Source organism: Canis lupus, chromosome 4 (genome assembly GCF_048164855.1).
Source record: "Canis lupus baileyi chromosome 4, mCanLup2.hap1, whole genome shotgun sequence".
NCBI classification, from domain to species: Eukaryota; Metazoa; Chordata; class Mammalia; order Carnivora; family Canidae; genus Canis; species Canis lupus.
The window spans coordinates 73,393,856-73,414,148 of NC_132841.1; the positions used below are offsets into that span (position 1 = coordinate 73,393,856).

Genomic DNA, 20,293 nt, shown 5'->3' on the forward strand with positions numbered 1-20,293 from the left:
AGTTTACTTACATGGAAAGAATTTTTCTCATTAACCAGATTTTTTTAAAAGGTCATAGGGAATATGTTCTAAAAAGATCCTTTACTACCTACAATCCAGAATGTGTTGGTTTTCTTTGGTAAATTGGATGTGAGTATACTTTTCTCAGCATGTGCTCATGAGAGCCCTTTCTGGGATTGTTCCTGGACTCTGAGCAGAAAGACTATGTCTGTGGCTTGAGGTGAGATGGGCATGAGGTTAAAATCTCAGGAGGATGCCTCAGCTTTAGGTGCAGTCTCCCAGCTCTGGGCTGCCGTGGTCTTTGAGTGACTGGTTATGCTCCTGCATTCAAACAAAGACAGATGGGTGAAGAAATTTTAGGTTTATTAATCAGCTAACTATATTTACTATTTGTGAGGCCTTCCTTAACATTGTCCCACCCCCAATTATGGTTGTTGTTTTTTTTAATTAGCTGTTATCTTATAGGGTATGCACTTGTTTTGGCTTTAAATGCATGTATGTGTGTGTGTGTATGTGTGTGTGTGCATGTGTGTGTATGTTTGGGTGTCTAGAGTGTGTCCCTCATTGAGCTAATTGGGTTTTCACCCTTGGAGTAAATATTAAAAGCAAATTTTTAAGTTAGGCCAGATGGATACCCCCTGGGAGGAGTGTCACATGGAAAGTTCTGACGATGGCAACATGTCATAATTGGATGAATAAGGATAGGGAAAATTGGAGCAATATCTCATTTCTGAATTTTAGGTAAAACATATGATGTTGAAAAAAAGATAATGACTTTTAGTTCATTCATTGAGTTTAGAATATATTTGTAAGTAAAGCATGGTGAAATATTCACTTACAAATCCTTAGGTAGCAAGTTCTTGGTATTGTTGGAAATTTAAGAAGAACCTACAATGGTATTCTTGGTTTACTCCCGCTTTTTGGAGAGGGATATTAATAAGTAATGAAAAATAAAGGATCACCATATGGTTGGCTTGTGAGCCTGGACATCCTTTTAAGGGGTCTGAACCCCAGGAGCCACTCTATGTGAAGGGGAAGCCATGCCAGGAGCTAAGAAAACCAGTGGCCTGCAATAGACAACCTCACTTTGTGCCAATGACCATGGCCTCAGGTGATTGGAGGAAACACAGTGCAGTTCATGAGGAGTTCAACTCAAGTCAATCCAGTTCATTTCAATTCACTTAACTAAGCTAAGGCAATTTACTTGGTTGCTAAGTATGTATTGCTAAGGTTAGAAATATTCTATAACTACACCATCCAACACAATAGCCACTACCTGATATGTGGTTATTGAACATTTAAAATATGGCTAGTCTAAATCGCGATGTGCTCTAAGTATGAAATACACAACAGATTTTGAAGATTTAGCATGCAAAAAAGAATATAAAATATCTCACTAATACTTTTGTTTATATTGATTATGCATTGGAATGATAATATTTTGGATATATTAGGTTAAATAAAATATATTATTAAACTAAATATTATATTAAATATGTTAATTTAAGTTAAATAAAGTTCGCCTATTTATTTTTCCTTTTTTTTTAAACGTGGCCACTAGAAAATTTAGAATTAGATATATGTCTGACACATTCGTGGATTGTGCTATATTTCTATTGGATAGAGCCATTCGAGGGTATTTTGGAGGGGAGAAAAAAAGCACTACAAGTATCCAATGTTAAAATTAAACACAGAGACCACACTTGAAAATTCCCTTACCAGAATCAGTTAGTCATATAAGCAAATCTTAATTTAGCTTACTTTGCAAGACAAGCAAGATTAACTTAACCTGGGTGACTTCTTGCTTATGCCTCTGAAAATCATAAGCAAAACTTAAATAGTTTGCCAAAATTGATAGGAGGCAACCACTAACCAATTTCCTTTCAGTTAAGAGAATTCTAGTATTATAGCCAATCACTGTAAAGAATAAACACTCATCGCCCTTACACTATATAAGCTGCTTTATAACAACATAAGCCTCTAAGCCTCATTCAATATTTTAAGTGCTCTTGGCTTGCAAACTGTCTTTTTGGAATGTGCACAACAAACTTTCACAAATTACTACTTCCTTGATTTGCTGGCTTTACTTCTTCTTTTTTTTTTTCTTTTCTTTTTTTAAATCTACCTTTGACCCCAAGCAGTACTATAGGCTAACAAATTTGGGCCTGTAAGACCTTTTCAGGGGACATCAGCCAAAAAGCCACTCATACAAAACCCTCTTGTCCTGAAAATGGGGAGAGACTGCTGGGAAGACCGGAGCACCTGCTTCTTTACCCTACCTCCAGCTTCCTAAATCTGCAATCGTGTCTGGTTTAGCTTGATAAATGCATTTCTCCTGATGAGGCAGACAGGTATCTACATGAAAATGTTAAAAACAGAAGCAAAATCCAACTGTAGCTTTTATTCCTCATTTGGTCTCAAAAGGATCTATCTCAAAAATATCAATTTTGAAAGTTAGTATGATTTCCTGGTGAAGGAGTAAATTGCTAGATTTAGCACCTGACAGATACTGCTAGGTAATTCTAGAACATGAGGTAGATTTGGCATGAGTGGTAAATGATGAAACAAAGAATGACATATGTGAAGTGACATCTGTGGGTGGCACAAGAGAGTGACTCTGGTGCCCCCAAGAATGTGGGAACAAAGGAGTTGCCTTCTGAGAGCTGACTCTGGAACTTATACAAACACCTAAAAAGCAGTGTCCCAATTCAAGTGCCCATGGTGTTTTCAACAGTAACATGAATGAGAAAAGTGGGCCCTAACTTCAGGATTGAGATTTAATTGTCCATCTACAGAAGCAGCTAGAATTCTGTTCAGATACTTTGACTCTATGGGTCCACTATTATCAAATCTGATTTTTTTTTGTCTCTGAAGTATCTTTTTAATTTAAATTCAATTAATTAACATATAGTATTATTAGTTTCAGAGGTAGAGGTCAGTGATTACTCAGTCTTATATAACACCCAGTGCTCATTACATCATGTGCCCCCCTTAAAGTCCATCACCCAGGTACTTTGTCCCCAAACCCCCTCCCTTCTAGCAACCCTCAGTTTGTTTCCTATGATTAAGAGTCTCTTATGGTTTGTCACCCTCTCTGAGTTCATTTTGTTTTATTTTTCCCTCCCTTCCGTTGTGATCCTCTATTTTGTTTCTTAAATTCCACATATGAGTGAGATCATATGATAACTGTATTTCTCTGACTGACTTATTTTGCTTAGCTTAATACCCTCTAGTTCGATCCATGTCATTGAAAATGACAAGATTCCATTTTTTTTTGATGGCTGAACAATATTCTATTGTGCATATATACCACATCTTTATCCATTCATCTGTTGATGGACATCTAGGCTCTTTTCATAGTTTGGCTATTGTGGACATTGCTACTATAAACGTTGGGGTGCAAGTGCCCCTTTGGATCACTACATTTGTATCTTTGGGGTAGATACCTAGTAGTGCAATTGCTTGGTTATAGGGTAGCTCTATTTTCATCAAGATAGTATGGTACCAGACACATAGATGAATGCAACAGAAGATAAAACCCAGAAATGGACCTTCAACTCTATGGTCAACTAATCTTTGACAAAGCTGGGAAAGAATACTCAATGGGAAAAAGTCTCTTCAACAAATGGTGTAGGGAAAAATTAGCCCATGTAGAAGAATGAAACTAGACCATTTTCTTACACCACATGCAAAAATGGACTCAAAATGGATGAAAGACCTAAATGTGAGACAGGAATTCATCAAGAGGAGGAGGAGGAGAAGGACACAGGCAGCAACCTCTTCGACCTTGGCTGCAGCATGTCTTCAAAGGCAAGGGAAAAAAAGGCTAAAATGAATTATTGGGACTTAATCAAGATAAAAAACTTTTGCACAGCAAAAGAAACAGTCAACAAAACCAAAAGGCAACTTACAGAATGGGAAAAAATATTTGCAAATGTCTTATCAGATAAAGGACTAGTTCCAAAATTTATAAAGAACTTATCAAACTCAACACCCAAAGAACAAACAAACCAATCAAGAAATGGGCAGAAAACATGGGAAAAGACATTTTTCCAAAGAAGACATACAAATGGCCAACAACACATGAAAAAATGCTTCACATCACTCAGCCTTAGGGAAATGCAAATCAAAACCACAATGAGATACCACCTCATACCAGTCAGAATGGCTAAAATTAATAAGTCAAGAAATAAGAAATATTGGCAGGAATGTGGAGAAAGGGGAGCTCGGTACACTGTTGGTGGGAATGGCAAGCTGGTTGCAGCCACTCTGGGAAATAGTATGGAGATTCCTCAAAACTCATTTTTAAAGAGATAACCTAGATGTTTGAGTGCTGTAGCTAATCCTAAAAATTGAATAAGCACTTTGAGATCTGAATCAAATAACTCTAGCCTTAACAAGTTAACAAACAAATTTCCTTTGTTTTGCTTTATATTTACGGAACAACCTTCTGATCACATTTTTAATGAAAATCAGTCTACACTGAGAATTAAGTATCACTTACAGGTACTAATGATATACCAACTACCCCAATGCAAGATAGTTGTTATGATTAGAGAACTTGAGTTACTCTTTGGTCACAGAGCTCCTTAAATTTTGCTATTGGGATTCTAACCTAGGTGTCTGTTTTCAGTGCCTCTGTTTTGTCATTCTAGGTACCTGAAAGCTGGTTAAAATTCTGGTGAATAAAAAATTTTCAGATCCCCCAGGAAGAGTGGATTTATATTAATAGGCACCCTACTGGCCCACTATGTCCATCTCCTCTCCCAGCACCAACTCTTGTAGGTCCTGAGCCCAGTATGAATATCTGGTACCTATAATAATTGTATCTACCAATATGAAATCATTACTTGGCATACCTGTAATCTAAATCTGAGATTTTGGCTAATCCAAATCCAATCCTGAGAGGAGTATTCTCTCATTGAACGCTAAGTAATTTGGTTCCTAACCTTGGGAGATTGGTGGCCAGATCAGGCAGGTGGTAAACTCATCTAGGAAAATGTCACTAGTAACCTGGGAAACAGCACCTGGTTTCCGTCAACAATCCGACCTGTGAAAAGACTTCAGTAGAAAGCACATTTTTCAGTCATTTCTAATCTCTTCTTTATAAACATGGCAAAGGAACAGAAAGTTCCAGTAAAGGTAGTTTCATTGGAAAAGCAACCTAGCCTTGCCAGAAAATATAGCACACTAGGTGACTTTGATTTGAGAAACAATGTCCCCACTCAGCCTAGGAGCTGCATGAAAAATCAATCTCCCTTAAGGTATGGATACCTTCACAAAAACAGCTGCTCTCTAGGAGCACCTTAACCTCCTCATATTTATTGTTTTTCACTGAAAAATATGTCTTAAGACAATTCCCTCCCAACTGAAATATCTAAATCTAATTGAAAACCCCCAATGGAAGCTGCAGATAGATTACAATATCACAGGAAAAATAAAGACATTTGCCAAGGAGAAGTGGGCAAGTTTGTTCCAGTGGGCGAGGAAGTGGTGTGAGCGAATGTGGACAGAAAGGTCATCTCAGCCTCAGGAGAAACTGTGTGAGCTCTGCAGTCCACCAAATAGCTGGGTGGAGAATCCGAAGTCAAGCCTCTATCAGAGGGGGTTTTGTCCATAAAAATGAGTGCATGGTTTGAATGAGCTGTTCGGCTATGTTGGTGTAGCCTAGTTGTAGTATAGATTCTGGACATCATAGGTTCCTGTTCTCCCAATATTTTATTTCTGGAAAGTGTGTTAGAGAAATGAACCCATAGAGACAGACTAAGAACACACTATGGGGTTCAAGTCCAAAAGCATACTTCTCCAATGACTGCATTAGAAAGCAGCAATGTCCACAATAGCCAAACTGTGGAAGGAGCCTCGGTGTCCATCGAAAGATGAATGGATAAAGAAGCTGTGGTCTATGTATACAATGGAATATTCCTCAGCCATTAGAAATGACAAATACCCACCATTTGCTTCGACGTGGATGGAACTGGAGGATATTATGCTGAGTGAAGTAAATCAATCCGAGAAGGACAAACGGTGTATGTTCTCATTCATTTGGGGAATATAAATAATAGTGAAAGGGAAAATAAGGGAAGGGAGAAGAAATGTGTGGGAAATATCAGAAAGGGAGACAGAACGTAAAGACTGCTAACTCTGGGAAACGAACTAGGGGTGGTGGAAGGGGAGGAGGGCGGGGGGTGGGGGTGAGTGGGTGGCGGGCACTGAGGGGGGCACTTGACGGGATGAGCACTGGGTGTTATTCTGTATGTTGGTAAATTGAACACCAATAAAAAATAAATTAAAAAAAAAAGAAAGCACTGCATGAGCATAGGCAGGTAGCTCCTATAATTTAATGCAAGGCATGTGATTTAGGGCTTGTCTAGACTATGTATTAGAGGGGCTTGGCTGAGGGTCTACTGAGTTTATAAGCTCCCTTTTACAACTGGTGGATCTTGACTCACTTTTCTTAGTAAGAAACTAATTAGGTCATCTGATATGAATTTGGAGTTAGCCATAAGTTAGAATTTCATGTTGGAGTATTTTTTCCAAGTCATCAGAGACAGTAACCTTCAGCAACAAGAGACTATTTGTGGAGGATGAAGAAAGCCCTCTCTTCACCAAACTTTCAAAGCAGAGAGAGACTTTCTCTTTTTCTTTGTGAGGCCTCATGAAACCAAAAGCAGAGTTATTCTTACGGAGTTTTGGAAAATTGACACCGAGGGTATCATGTGAAGTCAAACTGCGTCAAGAGGGTGAAAGTTAGATCCGTATTCATAGATTTTGTTATTTTAATGCTTCTTTCCCATTACTTATTACATACTGAATTTCTCTTCTAATTAAAGTATTAAATTATTTAATCATCCCAAACTCCCTATGAGTTAGTACATCTCATTTAACAGGTGAAGAAATTGAGGCATAGATGTGTTATATAACTTGCTTTAGGTAAAAAAAGCCAAGTCAACAACAAATGTTGGAGAGGATGCGGAGAAAAGGGAACCCTCTTACACTGTTGGTGGGAATGTGAACTGGTGCAGCCACTCTGGAAAACTGTGTGGAGGTTCCTCAAACAGTTAAAAATATACCTGCCCTACGACCCAGCAATTGCACTGTTGGGGATTTACCCCAAAGATACAAATGCAATGAAACGCCGGGACACCTGCACCCCGATGTTTCTAGCAGCAATGGCCACTATAGCCAAACTGTGGAAGGAGCCTCGGTGTCCAACGAAAGATGAATGGATAAAGAAGATGTGGTTTATGTATACAATGGAATATTACTCAGCTATTAGAAATGACAAATACCCACCATTTGCTTCAACGTGGATGGAACTGGAGGGTATTATGCTGAGTGAAGTAAGTCAGTCGGAGAAGGACAAACATTGTATGTTCTCATTCATTTGGGGAATATAAATAATAGTGAAAGGGAAAATAAGGGAAGGGAGAAGAAATGGGTGGGAAATATCAGAAAGGGAGACAGAACGTAAAGACTGCTAACTCTGGGAAACGAACTAGGGGTGGTAGAAGGGGAGGAGGGCGGGGGGTGGGAGTGAATGGGTGACGGGCACTGGGTGTTATTCTGTATGTTAGTAAATTGAACACCAATAAAAAAAAAAAAAAAAAAAGCCAAGTCAGTGCTGATATTGGGATTAGAAACCACGCAACTGCACTCCAGGGTGCAATAAAACACTAGATTGTCTCATGTTAGGAAAAGAAATTTGGGAGGAGGAATATCCTAGGAAAGCAGTATTTAAATTCTGCTATGAAGTCAGGAGGGTTGTGAGGACTTCAAGCTCCAAACCATCAGCTTGCTGTAGCAGCAAAGCCTGACAGATGAACCCATGAGAGTATCTCTGCTGGAGTCTTTTGGTAAAGAATTTTTGGAGTTCATTTGATTTTTTGGGGCTCCATACTCCTTCCTTTGCTGAGCAGCATGTGAAAGGAATGACAGGATTTCCAGGCACCCATAGAAGCCAGCATCCCTCACCATATTTCAAATTCCAGATTGGTGCTGTTGATGTCAGGGTCATCAAAAGTGCAGGTCAACAGGTGTTGGGTTCCATCCACTTCCAACTGACTGTAGCAAGAGAATGAATAATCATCCAGCTCGGCATCTTCAAAGTCTCCTGGGAAGGAACAAACCTGCAGCTGTTAATGAAGTAAATAAGTGCATCCTTTTGAAATCTGGAGTGACGTTAACGAAAGGGCAGCCTTTGGGGCAGACGTGAAGGAGTAATCATAGGGTTATAAAACCTCAAGGGAAAAGACAGAGAAACCAATACCAAAACCCAAACCGAAAAGACCCCAAACCCAAAAAAATCAGTATCTTATGAGCACAGATTTTTCTAAGAGAAAAAAAGATAATCACAATTAATAAAAAACCTCCGAATATTTCTAAACATTTCTGCTATTGGGTTAGGGCATTAGAGACCGAGAATAAAATACTAAATATGCTTTTTTACACTGTTCGTTTATTCTGTTAATTGGTACATTTCGAATAAGAGATACTTTATCTCCATCATTCAAATGCTACCTAACCTAGTCTTTGACTTTATCACTAATCTTAATTTATTTCTTCTCAAGTATTTCTTTTTTGAAGGAAGGAAGAAGCACTATATTACAGTCAGAAGTTCACTTTTTAAGTGATAGCTTTTCCTGCCTAAATACGCATCCCAACTAAAAAGTGCAATTGATTATCTCCATTGTGTGAAATATTGTTTAAAGCAATTTGTCTTAAGCTACTAACTAAGGCAAATATGGTTAGAAAAAAATTAGATCTGCCAGGACTCAAATCTAGTGGACCTTCCCATGAATCCTACTGCTTCTGTGTATGTAGATCCTTCTTCTATAGATACTGTATCTTGAAGATACCAGAATTCTGGACATATGTAGGGAATCAGAATTTTTTTTTGCAGCCACTTTTGGTAAGTACAATCTGTCACAGATAGTACTCAATTTCTTGAATGGGGTTGAGGCCCCTAAGATTAAATAGACATTTTGTATGTATATTTCACAATATTTAATAGAAAAAAAGTTGTCAGCAAATATGGACTGAGACCTGAGAAAATCAGTTCTGGAGTAACTGAAGCCATTCTCAGAGTGGTCAAGTGTGAGCCTGTGATGGCTTCCACATCTATTGACACTAGAAATTACTTTGGACCATCAATACTAGAAATTAGAAATTAGAAGCTCCTGGGGTTGTTTTCTTTTTTTTTTCTTTAAGATTTTATTTATTTATTCATGAGAGACACAGAGAAAGAGAGGCAGAGACACAGGCAGAGGGAGAAGCAGGATCTCCGCGGGGATCTAGACTCGATCCCAGGACCCCAGAATCATGATCTGAGAGGAAGGCAGATGCTCAATAACTGAGTCACCCAGGCGCGCACCTCCTAGGGTTTTAAATAGAATATAGAATGTACTAAAATTAAACCCCAGTTGAGTGTTCTGAAGGCCGTGAAATGTAGAAACAGCTTCTTCTTGACTTAAATAACTAAGTAGGTCTGTGGGAAGGTTAGTAAAACTGGTGGCGAGCGGACCAACTAGTTGAGTGACATATTGGTTCAGTCAAAGCCACAAATCTTGAAAAGCTAGATCTAGATAAGAGCTGTGGGCACTGCTCTTTCTGACCATTCCAGAACCCACTAGGCTCACAATTCTGCCACTAGCAAAGGCGTCTTATGTAATTTCAACCAGGTATAGCTCTCTTCCTGATAACAGTTTTAAATAATGAGGGGAAACTCACCATTTAGGGCTCACATTTTAAAGCATGTTCATTGTTAATCTTATAGGACTAAGATCTTGTGTCCTAAGAACTGGCTCTTTTCTCAACGGAACGAGTCTAGAGGGCTTTAGCCTGCGCTTACTCAGCAGTCCTCACTCTGTACAGATGTTTTCTCTTCTTTGAATCTCCCACCAATCCTATACAACAGAACCTACATTACTATTTGGATTCAAACTTCTATGGATCAGCTTTGTCTCCAAAATTCTTCAATATACAATATAAGCTAGAGAGAGCACAGTCTAGTAGATGCTGAGCATCAGTAGGACAAAGCACTCCTACTGCCTTTAGCCATCCAGTCTGGTAGAGTCAGTCTGATGTGTATTTTCATACAATATACATAGCACAGGTCATACAATCAAAGTAGCTACGTTTTGAGTTCATTGGCTCTTAAGCCAATAAAGTTGCTTTGTAACCAAGAAAAATTCCTCTCAACAACTTGCAAAGTTGCATGGCATTTTACAAAGAGAGTATTCTACGCAATCTAAGCTGAAAAATTCTTAGATAAAGGTAGTATACACGGTGGTTAAGACCTCTGGCGCCAGAACTGGACAGATGTGGGTTTAAATTCTTGCTATTGTACTTTTTAGCTGTGGTTTCGGTCAGATTACTCAACCTCTCTATGCCTCATTGTTTCAATATGGAAATTCACTTTACTTTGAGGAATCACTGAACAAAATATATGCAAAGACAGCTTAGAACACAGTAAGCACCAATAAGGGTTAGCTAGAACTATTATCTTTTTTTTTTGACAAATAAGTAATGAAAAGGTAAAATAAGAATTCTAATTCTGAAATATATGTGAAACCTTTGGGACTTCTTCGAAAAAGAATTCTAGGGGTGCCTACGTGGCTCAGTTGGTTAAGTGCCTGCCTTAGGCTCAGGTCATGATCCCAGGGTCCTGGAATCGAGCCCCACATCTGCCTCACTGCTCTGGGGGGAGCCTGCTTTTCCTTTTCCCTCTGCCTGCTGCTCCCCCTGCTTGTGCTCTCTTTCTGTCAAATAAATATATAACTTTTTTTAAAAAAAGAATTCTAGGTCAAAGTCATAATTCTATGACTATGATTTGAAATTACATAAAACTTTTGAACAGTGAGCTAACCTATTATTCTTTAAATGTCCCCTATAGGGGATCCCTGGGTGGCTCAATGGTTTAGCGCCTGCCTTCAGCCCAGGGTATGATCCTGGAATCCTGGGATCGAGTCCTGCATCGGGCTCCCTGCACGGAGCCTGCTTCTCCCTCTGCCTGTCTCTGTCTCTCTCTCTCTTCCTCTCTCTCTCTCTCTCTGTGTCTCTCATGAATAAATAAAATCTTTAAAAAAATATTTAAATGCCCACTATATAAGCATATTTTTCTATAAAAACTTAATTTTTTGAATATGTATAATAGACAAGGCCATGTGGTTTAGAAGTCTTCCTTTTGAAAGGAATTAGTTGATTAAAAGTAGAAAGGGTTTGGATTTTTAAAAAATATCATTTTCTTTTCTTGATCATCCTTGTGGTTATCAAAGAGCTAGTCTTTCAACAAGCTGCTTCCTTTTTTTAAAGATTTTATTTATTTATTCATGAGAGACACAAAGAGAGAGAGAGAGGCAGAGACACAGGCAGAGGGAGAGGCAGGCTCCACGCAGGGAGCCCAATGTGGGGCTTGATCCTGGGACTGCAGGATCACACCCTGGGCTGAAGGCAGGTGCTAAATCCCTGAGCCACCCAGGGATCCCTCAACAAGCTGGTTCTGATCATTATACATCCCAAACTGAAAAGTATTTTGAGATGCTCAATGTGGATGAGTGGTTAGATCTCCTAAATAAATCTGAAATTTAAAAGTTGAAGTGAAAACTCAGCTTTCAGTTAGAATTCTTATTTCTTAAAAACAAAACAAAACAAAACAAAACAAAAAAAACCAAAGGTATGGCCACCAGGGAGAGAATACATTATACTCTGGAGAGTAAGAATTAGGTGTTACTTGCCAACCAAATATTTGTGCAAACATTAATAATCGTCTCCACAAAGTGATTCATACATGATCACACTGAAAAATGTCAGCCCTCAGACAATTCCCTTAGTGAAAATATTCTAGAAATTTCCACCCTTAGTAATTACATGACTTAACATATCTAAGCTGAATCATTAGGCTGATGTGTTTGATATCTTTGATAAGAAAATTCCTTTTAATTCTTAAAGTGAAAGGGCTTATCAGGAACAAATGGGTGGTTCAAATTCCCAGGTGGCTCCTGTTACTGCTGTTTTTGCCTTTGTCTATAGTTTTGCTGTAATTACAACCTATTTACTAAGTAGGCAGCATCAGCTTCTAGGTGCTAAGTATTTCAAAAATCCCAAAGAGTATTGTTATATGATAAATTTGTTGATATGAAAACAAATATATTTTAATGAGATGACTCATTCAGATCTTCAGCTATTCACTATGAATCTCACATAAATCTGTCAAAACTGAAGTATTTTGAAGAAGTTTTCAAATTTTCAATTTAAATATTGAATGTCTACTATGTTCTAGACACTCTTTTAGGTGCTAGAGATATGGCATTGGTAAGTGCAAACAAAGCTGTTGTTTCTGAAAATTATTTTATCATGAAAATCATGGTTTTGGAACCTCCTAGAAAGCTAAACAAAACAAATCTAACTTGATTTTTTAACAAGGTAAAACTACCTTGGAGATTCTCCAACAAGCACACCCATTGCGTCTATATGGGTGTTCCTTTTGTAAGAGCAGAGGCATTGACCAACATTTAAGATCCACATTTAGAGTCTAATGCATTCCTTCCTGACAATTCTAAGACTTTATAAACCACCCACATTATTGTCCCAAGACCTCCTGTCCTGCTGGTTAGAACTTAGAAAATGGCTGAATTATGTGGTAAGTTCTCCGACTCCATTCCAACTCAGTGTCCAGATCAGGTCTGTTAGGGATCTGAGTAACCTGTAGCTACGCTAGAGATAATCTGAAATCCTAAAGAAAAGTTAGAAATGACTCACCATTCTGTGCATAGCCACTTTCTCCAGAAACGGCTTGAAGTAAATAGAAAACCATACCAAAAGCTGTACCCAGAATCGTCATTCTGAGAGAGAAAGAAAGGAGAGAGGAGGTGTGTGAGCCTATGTGTAGAAATGAATGAGAGAGAGAGAGCACCAGTGAGAGAGACAGAGACAAATCTATAGCTTTAGCACTTTATACTTCTTTAACCACAGACAGGGGGAAGTATAAACACAGCAAAAAAGAAGGCAAGTGCCAGAAACAGGAAGTCTGAGTAAAAGTATTGCTGTTGTAAGCAGAGGTAGAGGAAACAAAGGGATAGAGCTTTTGAATTATTGTACCTCTTTGGAATTCCTGTCGGCCCCCAGACTTGCTTATTACAGAGCCAGGTAGTGAATTCAAATCTAGCCCCAACTCCCCTGAGACTAGAGTGTGACTAAGGCTCAGTTCAAAAACAAATCACCAGGCCAAACGCTAAACTTGCAAAGTTAATCAATTGATTGTCTAGGGTGAGTTTCACTTTAAGGAAAGATTCTGCACGGTATCGAGTAATTTATTTAAATAGTTCCCCTCCAATCTCTGAGCATACACACTAGAGAGTTTCACAAGAACAGCAATTTTTGTTTTGTTTTCTGTGTATCCCTAGTACTTACACCTTGCTCATCAAAGTAGGCATTCAAAAATTATTTATCTAGTCTGGGAGTTGGTAAACTAGGGCCAAGGGGCAAAATTTGGCCCACCACCTGTTTCTGCAAAGGAAGCTTTATTGGAGCATAGTTACTCTTGTGCTACAATAGCAGAGTTGAGGACCTGCGGCAGAAACTGTAGGGCACACGAAGTGCAAAATCTTTACTCTCTGATCCTTCACAGAAAAAAACCTGTTGATCCCTTGTGTATTGGATAAGACATTTTCTCAGGGTATTTATAATAGGATTATATTTGTGAAAATCTGATTGCCACACAACTTTCCAGGAACATACAGTATTTGCGAACCACATTGGCATCTATAGATATGGGCAAAAGCTTGGGACAAAGACAAAGATAATTCAGACTTTCCCTAAACTTGTCTGCCAATCAAAGCTGCTCCCAACATGGCCTCAGGGTTAAAGTAGGGATATTTGTTAAGCCTAACGGACTTCCTAGTAGTCCTTGAATCTTTTTCTTTAAGCCTCTATTAGTATTCAAATGAAGGCACAGGTCTACAGCAATCCTTTTATCAACAGACAGACAATGCCTTCCAAAAGAAACATCCCAGGTCTGCTCTGGTCTTCCACTGGCTAATCACCTGGATTCAAGCTGTACAACACCCCTCAGCTCTCTTAGAAAAAAGCCACAAGACTGAAATTACAAGATGATGAGTACTGAGATGCTGGATGGACAGTGAGTGGTGAGCTTCTGTTTGATTCACAGACATTGGGTAGAACTGGCAAAGATGAACAGTACCCCTCAGAGTATAAAACAGAGGGAGTCTTTGAAAGCTGCCGCAGTTCACTTATATCCTCATTACAGTTATTGTGACAATCTCTTAAAATGAGAAAAGAAGAAGTGGGGCATCTGTACCAGTCTCTGTTGAGGCAGATCCAGTGACAGGGTTGGGGTGTTCTGTTGATAAGATCACACTGGATTGCAAGCTTAAGGGATATTTCAGAGCAAGAAGCCAACTGCACGGACACAATGCATCTCTTCCCTCTGTTGAGGTTTTCTTTTGCATTTTCAAACATATTTCAAGGAGTGACAATTTTGTGCATCAGATAATAATTTGTGCCCTCATTTCTAATCTTGTCTTGAAAGCTTGGTTAGAAAATTATGAGTCTGATTCATAAAAATTGGTAGGTTTTTGCATTGAGGTGAGTATCCTTTCAAAAAAGATATAATAATTATAAATTCCCGTAAACTAAAATAAGTGTTAGAGAAGGAATCAGGAATTATGTCTATCTACCAACACAGGTGTCATGAATTGCTCAGATTGTCACTCCATGGGTGAGTAATTGGGTTGTGTCTCTTTAAATTCTCTTGTTTATCATTTTAGTGGACTATCATTTTGATTGTATCTCTTTCCTTTAGTTGTGAAGATGTAAAAGAACAAAGCCAAGACACAATATTTTGGTACAGCATGTGCTAGTTTGCTCAGGGGATTTCCACTGGTGTACTTACTCTTTTTGGGTGGGGCAGGAGATGCCGAAGGACCTAGAGAGAAACCTAGATATAGTGCGGGGAGCTCAAAGAAAAGAGAAGTCTCACTAGGCCTTCTAGAGATTCTGGGGAACAATTGTACCTTCTCTACTTTCTTCACCCAGGTCTTGCTAGTTCTTTGGAAAACTTAGGAAGAATGGTGGCCTTGTTCCACCTATTCCCCCAGATGAGAGACATTCACTATGTTGCTTTGTCATTACTGCCTGGGAGAGGAGTGGAGAGCTAAGAAAAGCAGATCAGGAAAGATGCTCAGGGCACCGAGCCTCCAATTGCAAAGTCAGGATCCCAGCAGTGGACCAAGGATAAAGCAGATCCTTGGACGCTACAGCCTGATTGTGGCACGCATCCCCCTTCTCGCCTTCCATCATTTCCTTTCATCACTACCTTCTCTCTTCCCTTTCTTATATATTGTCTTCCTTTAGTCTCATGAGTTCCTATGATGTGGTGAATCATAGCAAAGGAAAGGCATTTTATTGTTTCTCATGTATAAGCAGAACACAGTGTCAACTGGTCACAACTTTCCTTTCTTCCTTTGGTGGGTATGATCATTCACACTATTCACACTATTTATTAAACAGAGAAAGCACAGAATGATTTTCTTTTATTTTCCTACTGTAATAAGTTATATATTTAATTTCATATATAACAGGTAGAGTCCTGAAGAGCTCAGAGAACTCACCTTTTAGCCAGATTGGAGATTACAGGGTAGTGAGTTTGGAGGAGTGTGTGCTCCCTTTACTCAATTGTTTGTTGTTTTTTTTTCTTGGTAAAAATCCACTCCAGGAAGCCCTAGGTTTTCTCTCTTTGTGCCAATCTGTAAGGACAAAGATGTTCCTGGGCAAATTCAGGCTGAGAATCTTATTACTACTCTCCATTCTCTGGACTCCTCTCTTAGGATCAGAAATTTCATTTCTATCCTTGACAGAAATTATAAATTTAGTGGGTCAGACACCAATGCATTATCTCTTTCAGCACCCTTGGAAAACAAACTTTCAAGAACAAAAACACTTCTCAGAGTCAGTTTTTATACAAAACTTACAAAATAGCCAGTAACACCTAATAATTTGTCTCAATGAGAAAGATTTAAAAGTCACTCACCTTATGATTAGACACTGAAGGACAATAAAATGAAACAGCAGCTACAACAATAGTATATGTTGCTATAGGAATATCCGGAGCAAAATCTGATGTTTAAAAGACACTCAGTTCCAAAACATGTTCTATGAAATCTGTATAAGTGCCCCCCTCCAGCTGTCACTTACCTTCCTTAGTTAACAGTAAGATATTATCCATAAGATGGGAAACAATCTTGGGCACCTGCCTTCTGCTGTAAGAAGGAAATCCAGGCCAGCTCAGTGGAGTGACTGGGGACCCCGAAAAACTATGAAAAAAAAAAGAAGAAAACACCCAAGGGGTCAAAGAGGTGAGGATGGCTGTAGGGAGCCCTGATCTAGCTCTAGACCTAAATGAATTGTTTTTAGCATTTTATCAGTGTGTGCTGAGTCAGTCCCTAGGGCTCTAAGGGGGAGTCCCAACATTGTGAAGTTTCATTTCCAGGAGCACAGTGTTTTCCTTGTTGTGGCTCTTCTTTCATTTCCCTTTCCTCCTTACCCTGCATCTTCAGCCCCATGCCTTGCTGTCATGTCATGCAATAAGTTCTTTCTGGGCAGAGTTTAAAATGTCAGAGCTATTTTGCCTTGTCAAGATTTTAGTCTCTGTCTTTGGATACAACCAAAATGGAGTCTTTGGGTGCCAATTTTCACTCTTTGCTGAAGACATTTCTGCCAGAAAGAGAGTGCTTTGATGTCAATACATGCTCAAATCTTGTTTTTTTTTTTTTTTTTAAGATTTTATTTATTTATTCATGAGACACACACACACACACACAGAGAGAGAGAGAGAGAGAGAGAGAGAGAGAAGCAGAGACACAGGCAGAGGCAGAAGCAGGCTCCATGCAGGGAGCCCTATGTGGGACTCGATCCCAGGACCCCAGGATCACACCCTGGGCCAAAGGCAGGCACTAAACCGCTGAGCCACCCAGGGATCCCCCATGCTCAAATTTTGATAAAAATGTGAACCAGAGAATCAATCCTTCAGGAAAGTGGTATGCCTGCTGGCAATGGCCGCAGATCCTGGTGATTCTGTGGGCAGCTGGGGCAAGGTGTGGACCAATCTCTCCTTGCAGGCCCTTCTCAACAGACAGTTCCCAGAAGGCTCCTGCTCAAGCTGTAGTGTCAGTGGCCTGCAGTGTTTCAGAGAAAAGTCTGGATTAAGTGACACCATTCTGGGCCCTGGCCTGTGATTCTGCACAGATGTCCTTGCAGGTAAGCTCCTGCAGAACACTTTCCAAGGGCCTGCAGTGCTGATTGCCACACCTGGACCCAAATCCAGACAATTAGGAAAACTGGCGAGAGCCATCAATTCTACTTCTTATGATTCCCTGCCCTCTTAGAACCCAACACCATGTAAATTAAGTCCCTAAGAACAGCATTGGTATCCTATAATTTCCTAAGCTAAATATGCAAAGTCAACATTAAAACTGAGTGATATATCAGAAAGGGAGACAGAACATGGAAGACTCCTAACTCTGGGAAATGAGCTAGGGGTGGTGGAAGGGGAGGAGGGCAGGGAGTGGGGGTGACTGGGTGGTGGGCACTGAGGGGGGCACTTGACGGGATGAGCACTGGGTGTTATTCTGTATGTTGGGAAATTGAACACCAATAAAAAATAAATTTATTATTAAAAAAAAATAAAATAAATAAAAAAAATAAAACTGAGTGATATTGTTCATAGAATTGCCACATAGAATCAGCAGATGTTCCTAGAATAGAAGCAGTGGGGGGTCTGTCTGTTGGCTGATTATATAACACTACACTACATTTTTAAGATTGCTTTTATTTATCAGTCTCAGGAGATTTTGGAATTTTACATAGGACTTTTGTTTGTTTTCCTATGTATTAGTTGGGGCTATTCTGCTGAAATAGGGGACTTGGAAATATACCGGCTCTAACCAAGATACAGATTTATTGCTCTCTCAATAAGCTAACAAATATGCAGATTTATTGCTCTCTCAATCAGCTGTGGAAGATGACCTACAGCATTGAGGCAGCTCCATGGGTTCATTCAATTAGGCAGGCACCCAGCCTACTCTTTCATTTCCTAGGATGTTGTTCTTGTGTATTTAAGGTCAACTGACTAGCACCATGATCTTATTCCAGTCTTTGGGAAGCAGATAACAAGAAAGGGAAGAGGAATCACTTTCCTTTTTAAGAGCATGATCTGAAAATTGCATATATCACTTCTACTCTTGTCTAATTGGCCAGAAAGTAGCCACCATGGCCATTCTGGCTGCAAGAGAGAAAGGAAAATGTAGCCTGAAAAGGAGTAACTATGTTCACAACTAAAACTGGAGAATCTATTAGTAAAAGGAAGAAGGGGGGAGTGAATGTTGGGGATAACAAATACCTTCTACAAGAGTTGTATGCTCAATAGGTATGGAAAAGTACATATCATGCAGAGCACACACAGTAGTAGCCACTTCCTTCTGCAGGATGAGAGAGGAGGCATTTGATCTCGAACTTAGAATACAAAATGACTTACTAGATGAATGGACCTAGATCCAGGCAGGGCAGAGTGTGTGCTTGCCTACTGGGGAAGTAAGACTTGTAATATTCATACCAGACCCATTTTATCTGATCTCAGGTCTCTGATCCCAACAGGCTTTCAAGAAAATTAAAACTCTAAAGCTAGGGTTCCAAATTTGGGTACTCTATGCATCTCTTGAAACTCTAAACAATATATGGGGATAAAAGGTTTTTCTCTTATTAGGACCTCAGAAGGGACTGTGACATAAAAGTTTAAATTCTAATACATTGACCCTGTGGGGACACTATGACAAAGTAGCTGAGCTGTCCTCAGGGGGACCACAGACCATGAGAGACCCAGGCAGCTTGTCTGAGACTCTTGATTTCAATTTCCTGGCTAGTTCTCTCACATCAGTCTTGGCAGGTGAGGGGAGGTATGTCTGACAGTACGACATTGAGTATCTGTGCCGGTCTCTACCTTCCTTACTCTGGGGCAGATGAAAGAAGTAGGTCTTTTCTTATTGGGGGTAGCCCCATTGACTGGAAGATGTTTGGCCTTACCCCTGGGGAGGCTCCTCACCATTTTCTCCTGTCTAGGCACTGTGTGTACACTTTCCAAAGCAACTCTTCCTCTCTACAAACAACTTTGTCTATTTCCTAACTTCAGCCCAAGTTATGTGCTTTCTTTTTTTTTTTCAAAGGTTTTATTTATTTATTCATGAGAGACACACACACACAGAGAGAGAGAGGGAGAGAGAGAGAGAGAGAGAGGCAGAGACACAGGCAGAGGGAGAAGCAGGCTCCACGCAGGGAGCCCGACATGGGACTGGATCCCGGGTCTCCAGGATCACACCCTGGGCAGAAGGCAGCGCTAAACCACTGAGCCACCCGGGCTGCCCAGTTGTGTGCTTTCTTAGCTAAACTCTCTTCCACTACTAGAAGCAGTAAGGAGGGGATTTATTTTGGGTAGTGGTAGAATAATAAAGGTGGCAAGGGCAGGCAGAGAACTTTAGACTTTGTACTTGTGTACATCTTGTACATGTGTTTTCACAGAAAGGATTCAATTATTTCCAGTTTATTATGAGAAGCTGAATTCTACCTGCATTGGTTACTTTACAGTGTCTTTCAGAAAGCAAAATCCTATCTTAAGTAAAATCTTAGGTTGTTATGGGCAGTATTTTGTGCCCATATTTGGTGTTAAGGGCCACCAGAGGATGTAGGAAGGATGATGAGAAAGCCGAGCCAGTGTGCTGTAGGTCTAGCTCCAGCATGGTGATGTTTGGGGAAAATTAATCACTTCCTCTTCCTTGCTGCTACCCATGGGTTTTTCCTTCCCTTTTTGCCTCTTCTCCTCCTCCACTCTTCATACAAGAACCAGACATTCTGAACTCTTCACTCAGGCAAGAAAGGTGCCGGTTGAAAACATTTGAGAAGAGAGTCTCCTCCTTCTTTTGAATTCAAAAGTCTGAGCCTTGGAGGTAGTAAAAGAGAAGAGTGGAATAAATAGGGTCACAAAGGAGAGGATTCTCAACTCCTCTGAGCCTTCAGATACCACTTCCTCCATCCTTCGGACTAGACAAGTATCCACATTGAGGGAGAGGAGAGTGGAGAGATGGGGTGGGGAAAGAGGGCATGTTCCCAGGCTGACAGGGGGCATCTGGGAGAGCTCAGGTGGGAAGGAATGGAGCCCTAGCTGCAAAGCATGTGTCAACACTTGGGAGGTGAGTCAGAGCCAGCTTCTTTCCACTCTGGGGACCCT

General features: G+C 39.9%; 1 protein-coding gene across 4 annotated transcripts in view; it reads right to left on the reverse strand.

Moving 5' to 3' along the window:
• IL7R (interleukin 7 receptor) overlaps window positions 1-16,429 on the reverse strand; it is a 37,084-nt gene extending 20,655 nt beyond the window's left edge. The window contains exons 1-2 of one of the 4 annotated variants that reach the window (XM_072824907.1): window positions 16,213-16,429; window positions 7,975-8,113 (exon numbers count right to left, since the gene is read on the reverse strand). In XM_072824907.1, the coding sequence (XP_072681008.1) occupies window positions 7,975-8,113; window positions 16,213-16,243 (170 nt within the window). In that variant the 5' untranslated portion in view covers window positions 16,244-16,429. Of the gene's footprint in view, window positions 1-11; window positions 322-7,974; window positions 8,114-12,759; window positions 12,959-16,212 lie in introns of those variants that run through there. The other 3 variants (XM_072824906.1, XM_072824909.1, XM_072824908.1) reach the window with 3 other exon arrangements.
• Window positions 16,430-20,293: the final 3,864 nt, after the last annotated feature.